Source organism: Trichechus manatus, unplaced genomic scaffold, assembly GCF_000243295.1.
Source record: "Trichechus manatus latirostris isolate Lorelei unplaced genomic scaffold, TriManLat1.0 scaffold00138, whole genome shotgun sequence".
NCBI classification, from domain to species: Eukaryota; Metazoa; Chordata; class Mammalia; order Sirenia; family Trichechidae; genus Trichechus; species Trichechus manatus.
The window spans coordinates 3,533,906-3,540,860 of NW_004444074.1; the positions used below are offsets into that span (position 1 = coordinate 3,533,906).

Consider the following 6,955-nt stretch of genomic DNA (forward strand, 5'->3'; position numbering starts at 1 on the left):
CATATGCCTCCACTAAGGCCATGAGCACAGGGCCTGCCTGCATGGAGCAAGGCAGTGAGAGAAAACAAGTTCATATCCCAACCCCTGGCAACCTCTAATCTACTTTCTGTCTCTACGCCTTTGCCTATTCTATTTCATATAAGTTGAGATTATACAATATTTGTCCTTTTGTGTCTGGGATATTTCACTTAATATGTTTTCAAGGGTCGTCTATGTCACAGCATGTACCAAAACTTCATTTCTCTTTATGGCTGAATAATATTCCATTGTGTGTGTGTGCATATATATATGACATTTTGTTAAAAGAACATAACCACATCATTATCACAAAAAAAAGTTTTTAATAATTCCTAGTATTATCAAAGAGCCAATCAGTGAGACCTTTGTGAATGGCCTTGTTCACACTCTTTTAGGAGCCTTTGAAAAATAGTGTAAATAGTTAAATCCTCAATTAACTGCCAGGGAGAAGCTGACTCAGATTTTGGATCTGAGACCTTTGCTTGATTCCTTCAGTAAGGAGGGAGTGGAGACAAGCCTTCAGCCTGCCAAAGAAACAAAAGCAACTTGCTCCGGCTGATCACAGACTTGCAAGAGCAACGAAGAGATCAGATGTTAAAGTCACATGCAGATTTAGGTCCCAGTTCTGCCACTTAATGGCTGTGTGAGCTTGGACAGGCCAGAACACTTCGAGTCTTGCTTTCCCTCCCCACCTCTAAAATGGGGTAAGGAGTCCCTGGATGGGGCAAACAGTTAAGTGCTCGACATCAGCTGAAAAGGTTAGTGGTTCAAAACCACCCAGACACACCTCAAAAGGCAGGCCTGGTGATGTGCTTCTGAAAGGTCACAGCCTAGAAAACCCTATGGAGTACGTGATAAAGATGTATTTACAACAACAACAAAAAATAGAGTAGCTGCCGAGACTGCTCATGTACAACCAAAAACCTCACAAGTTTTGGCTTCTTGGTTTGGAGGTTTAAGGTCACGGTTTCATGGGACATCCCAGTTAACTCGCCTAATAACGTGTGTAGTGCTTCTCTGTGTAGTACAGTTCTCTGTGTAGTGCCTGGGGTCTTAAAAGCTTGCAAGCAGTGATCCAAGGCATGACACTAGTCTCTATTTGCCTGGAGCAACAGAGAAAGGAGAGTCAGGAATAGGAGGATATGGAATGTGTGGCTAATTGTCTCCATGAACAACTGCCTCCTTTGCCACTGCATGGTGTCCGGCTACCATTACCGAACATTCTCATCAAAGATTCTATAGAAGAATCCTGATCAAAAGGGGGGAAATGCAGATCAGAATTTCAAATTCTCATGGACTCTAGACTTTCTGGAGCTATGGGGGCTGGATGGATCCCTGAAACTACTGCCTTAAGATAATCTTTAAAACCTTAAACCAAAAATATCCCCTGAAGTCTTCTGAAAACCAAACAAAAGTTTGGCTAAACTACTAAAAGATGTCTGCCTTGAGCATTATGCTCTTTCAAAAACTATCTATATGGGATCAAAGTGACAACAGCAACTTGAAAGTTTAGATAGGAACCTTAGGGAGCAGTGAGTTTATGATAATGAGTGAGGAACAATTTGGAAAAGGAAGGTGAGAATGGTTGCACAATGTCACTGAACTGTACATGTAGAAACTGCTGAATTGGTGTTATGTTTTGCTGTGTATATTCTCAACAATTTAAAAAAAAAAAAACCCTATGGAGCAGTTATACTCTACATACACGGAGTTGATGGACTCAGCAGCAACTACCAAAAAAAACAAAAATAGGGTAAACAAGAAAAACAGTGATGTCATACAAGTAACTGTAAGGATTAAAAGATTAAATGGAGAGCAGAGTTTAAAATCTTTTACACTGATTAAGGGTTATACAACTGCTGGTTTAATTAATTTCCCATTTAGTTTCCCAGCTTACAAAAAGCCCATGTTAACTAAGTAAATGTTCAATTTTCTCCATCAACAGGAATAGAAATTAGCCACAAAGTCACCAATTTCTCTTGGATTTCAACTCCTGGCCAATAGTGCCAGACCTACAGAAGCAAAACTAAAAATTTATTCTCTTTCACAGAGTAGTTTTAAGTCTCTGAGTATTTCAATCCTTAAAATATAATCCAGGGACTTTACATGAAGGAGTAAGGCCTTGCTCAGAAGCATCTAACTAAAAAGGGAGGGAAAAAGTAGACAAAGTATATTGATTTTTTTCTACCTTTATTTATAAAGAGCACAACTCCTCCTCCAGACACAGACACAAACACTCACACTTTCCAAGGAGAAACCCACAAAGAACAAAACAACAAGAAACCGGGGAGAAGAATGGGAGCCTTATTCAACACCAGTCTGTGCACCCCAGACACAGGGATCACCAAAAACGTTTTCCTAGATATGACATCTGACCTAAAAACAGAGAGAGAGAGACCTTATGTTGTGGCCCCACCTCGTCCACAAGGCAGAAAGGCTTCACACTCAATCTTCAGCATCATCAAACTGTCCCGTTTCAAAGACCATCTTGGAATAATGGGGTATCAGTGGAGGTGGATGGTGCCAGCTGGGGTCATAGACCATGTCTCCTTGTGGGGCACAGCACACCCAAGGTTTGACTTCTTGAGAAATGCTCCCCTGGATGTCATCAGCATCTGCAGGCAGTTTCAAAAGACAGATTAAAGGGAGGATGGAAGGTGGAAATGGACAGCCAAAAAGTATGTATGTTTAGGGAACACACACTTGCACTTATTGTTTGAAAACATGCATGTGTGCACGTGCACATTCACGTGTACACACACTCTGCTCTTTCCTGAAGAACTGCAAATATGTCCATTCTAAACTAACCCATAGTTACGCTTTTCAAGTAAGGGTTCTTGATAGTGCAGAAGTAAATGGATAGCAGAGCACTTCTGTCTCTATTCGCTCAAAGATGTTTGAAAAGAGTAACACTGTTTTTATGTTAAAACAAACTGATATACTGTAAGAGTCAAATTAAATATGAAAGAGAAGCTGTCAGAGAAATATCAGACTTGCAACACATATCTGACTAAGCTCATAGATGCGAGTCCCTCCTCCAAACTGTCTGCTGTTAAAAGAGTAGTAGCAAAGTCTGAGAAGCGCTGGCCTCGGACCCCAGAAACCCCACACCTACCATAGGGATTCCCTTGATCCATTTTCAACTCCAAGTCCCAGTCCTCATTGAAAAGATCAGCTGTCTGTTCCTTGGGCAGGCAGCCGGAAACCCCTTCTGGCAGCTCCCAGGCATTCAGTTCCCCATCAGAATCCTCATCATCCAAAGCAAAGTCTTCCTCTTCACAATGGGCACCCTCACCATGGACAGGACTATCATTAGGGATGCTCTGTGCCCCTCTGGCTAAGAAATCAATAAAAGGAAGGTCTTAAAACAACTGACAAACCAGAGAGCGCCTACTCTTGCATCTGGATGGAGTGGGGAAAGCACAGTAATTGGTGGGCTGGAGTTGCTGATGCTGCTGTTAGTTGCCATCAGGTCAGTTCTGACTCATGGTGACCCCCTGTGTGCAGAGTAGAACTGCTCCATAGGGTTTTCAAGACTGTGACCTTTTGAAGCAGATCACCAGGCCTTTCTTCTGAGGTACCTCTGGGTGGGTTTGAACCACCAACTTTTCGGTTAGTGGTCAAGTGCTTAATTATTTGTGCCACCCAGTGACTCCTGGCGAGATGGGGAGTGGGGCATAAAAAAAATCACTCATATCTAGCTTTGTAAGGCATGTGGAAAATAATTTGACAGAGTTACTATGAGGGCAATAAAACAAATGTGCAAACCTTCCAGCCACCTGAGCACAAAAATAATTTTACATTTTCCGACGCAGGGTTGATCATTTATTTTAAATAAGATGTTTTGCCTTAAACTAGGCCGTCATACGCCCAGTCTTGTAATTCATGGCAGGGAGCCAGGCAGTTTATATTTGCAGGTAGCATTCATGTCATTGAGGCAAAGGGCCTCTGACAAATTATATGCTTTCCCAATACAAGCCTGAATTGAATGTTTTATCTTCTCTTTCCCCCCCTTCCTCCTCAAAGCACATGTCAGAGGTGAGCGCAGAGACAACGGGAGCATGGCAGGAACACAGCCAGAGGAACAGCAGAAGCCAGCCAGTCACAACGGGAAGCTACCATGTCTCTTGCTCCTGACATTGGGGACAGCTGGAAGGTCCATTTTCAAAAGCTCTCAAAATAATGAAAGTAAGTTTAGGGAAGGATAATGGACCTCCAAGCATACGGTGCTATGGTGATGCCGGTTTAGAGGTGGGGAAGGACTCAGCCTCAGAATGGTCAGACTATCAACACTGTTTAACAATAACAACAGCTATTAAGCAATAAAGTAACAGTTAAGGGCATAAGAAGGGCTGTCTAGGTTCAAATCTCAGTTTTGCTAATCACTAAATGTGTGACCGAAGCCAAAATTTAACTATTCTGTGCCTCAGTTTCCTCATCTGTAAAATGGAGAGGGTTGTGAGAGTTGGAAACATGAGGGGAGGGGAGGGCAGGGGAGCGCAGAGGGCAGGGAAAATGAACTAACACTGTTCCCAGCACACAGTGAGCCTCATTAAGTGTTAGCTGCTGTGACTGTAACTATCACGCGCTTGGTACTTTCTCTAGCACAGCACTGCCCAACAGAACTTCCTGTGATGACGGAAATATTCTATAAGCTGTGCTGTCCAACAGGGTAGTTCTAGCCACATGTGGCTACTGAGTACTTGAATTTTGGCTAGTACAACCGAGGAACTGAATTTTTCATTTAATGGCTATCGTATTGGGCAGCATATTTCTAGATCCTTTCACTACCCAATCCTCAGAGCAACCCTCTGAGGTAGGTATTATTACCCCCATTTAAAAATGAAGAAAGGCTAAGTGACTCATTTCTAAGGCCACAAAGCTCGAGCTTAGGACTATCTTACCCAGGGCTGAAATTTAAAACAATTTTGCCCTGCTCCAAAGATACTCCTTCCACTGTCCCATGCTGTTTCTCTTAGTGGAAGCAAGGGTTTGGGTATAAAAAAAGTCCAGGGCTTCCCTTAAGGAAGCTCCAGTTGGGCTTCCAAACAAGGGCACTGTTTAAAGAGTAGGCAGAGACGGCAACGTGGCAGCAAAGGGAAGGACTGGCAGGAAAGAGAAGGTAACAAGAAGCAGTCTCTAGACTGCCCCTCTAGTCAATTCCCTGGTTGGTTTCTCCCAACATCCATCCCAGTGTCTTGGCATCTACTTGCCTAGTCGATCCGTGGCCTTCCCAGTCTCCCTTTCCATCTGGTGGGAGCGGTCAAAGGCAGCAAAGCCAATCTGCAGGAAGAAGCAGCAATTACCTGGTGATGTGGATATCTGGGTATGCCCATTATTAAGCTATTGTATCTCAGCTCCAAAGCCATACATCTAAATTCTGCTTTGTGATTCTGGGGCTGAAACTCTGCAACCCACTTTTCTGCTTTGTCTGTTAGACTTAGCAAGGCTGGAGGGAGAAGGGACGTGCTCCTTCCTAGCCCTGTAAACATCACCCCAGCAACACTTCTTCACCCCCAGCAGCAGGAGTGCCTCCCTACAGCAGCAGCTGAACCCAGTTTACAGTTTGCCCAGCACTTGCAGAAGAAATAACCTCACTGCTGGGCTCTCTCTTCAGAGGTCTGGGTCCCAGGCACTCAGGGCCCCTCTTCCAAGCTCAGAGCACTAACTGGGGCAGTGCCCCCTCCTCAAAGACTGAATTTCAGCTCTGCAAAGCCTTGCTTTTACATTTTAATCATTCCCACCTCATCCCTTTGTTCCCTCAGCCCTAGGGTTGGTAGCTGTTTCCTGCAGTTGCTACCTGCATGTTTACTTCCTACCCTCTGTTAGTACTTAGATAACAACTGTACATTTAGTTAACAATACTATCAAATTCTGTTCGAATACTGGTGTGGTTTCTATCTCCTGACTGATATGCGCGGGGAGCAGGGCTCTCGTTCCTCTGCACGGCTGAGCACTGACCTAACTGGAAATCATCTCCCCTCACAGCCAACCAGATGCATCTCTGAGTCCATCACCCAAAAGTTCCTGAAATCATATGGCCTCCAAGACCTCTTTCAAGATGGACTAAGAGCCTGAAGGAGAAGACTGATTTCAATAGCAGATGTGCTGCTCAGAGTGAACAGTCAAGTGGCCACATCACCTCACCCATCCTACCTGGGTTTCTTTCTCTGGAAATTGGAGGTGATGTTATCTCATCATAACCAGGAGGCTTATGCTAACATCTATGGAAACACCTAGCATGTGGCAGGAATTGTAATGTTCGTTGAATTCAAGTCCACTTCTCTTCCCCCACTTCTAAACTGCACTCGACACTTGCCAGAGACCTAAGCATGCAGAGTATTAGCATTCATGATCTAGTCATGCCTGGATTTTATGTTTCAATTCCGCCTCTGTGGTGACAACCCTTGGCCAGAGCTGCCGCCTGCAGGGTCTCTCACCTGAACTACTGCAAGAGCCTCCTAACTGCCTCCCCTCACTGCATCTTACTCAGCCTTAGAGGTGATCACTACTCTGCTCAAAAACCTTCTACAGCCCTCCACAGAATCAGCCATGGCATTTAACCCCAACCGCATCTACCTGTGGAACATAGTTCTCTCTCCCCTCTGGGACCCAAGCTCCAAACCATCTGCCCTACACGTTCTCCTCTCCACGCCTCTGCAGGCACAAGCACCCTCTCACTTTGGAGAGGAAGGGCACATCGCTTCCTGCTATGCCCAGTTAAATTCGTCTCATCCTATTCGGCCCTCCCAAGTATTTTATCACTGTATTTTTTACATCATACTTTGGTTAAGTACTCTCTGACCCTTAACAAGTATTCCATTCATTCATCCATCAATTAACACTGGAGTGTCTGTCTGTTACCTTCGTGGCAGGCACTGTGCACTCAACAAAGGGTTCTAGCCTCAAGAAGCTCAGCGTCCAGCAGGGATTACAG

At 44.4% G+C, this 6,955-nt stretch overlaps 1 protein-coding gene across 1 annotated transcript; it reads right to left on the bottom strand.

Annotated features, from left to right (window-relative positions):
- Positions 1-2,162: 2,162 nt before the first annotated feature.
- COPRS (coordinator of PRMT5 and differentiation stimulator) lies at positions 2,163-6,949 on the bottom strand. The gene is made up of 4 exons (XM_023739714.1): positions 6,883-6,949; positions 5,232-5,301; positions 3,134-3,355; positions 2,163-2,633 (listed from the first exon to the last, which is right to left on the bottom strand). Exons 2-4 carry the CDS (start codon positions 5,266-5,268, stop codon positions 2,464-2,466), a joined length of 429 nt encoding a protein of 142 aa, XP_023595482.1. The 5' UTR covers positions 5,269-5,301; positions 6,883-6,949; the 3' UTR covers positions 2,163-2,463.
- Positions 6,950-6,955: the final 6 nt, after the last annotated feature.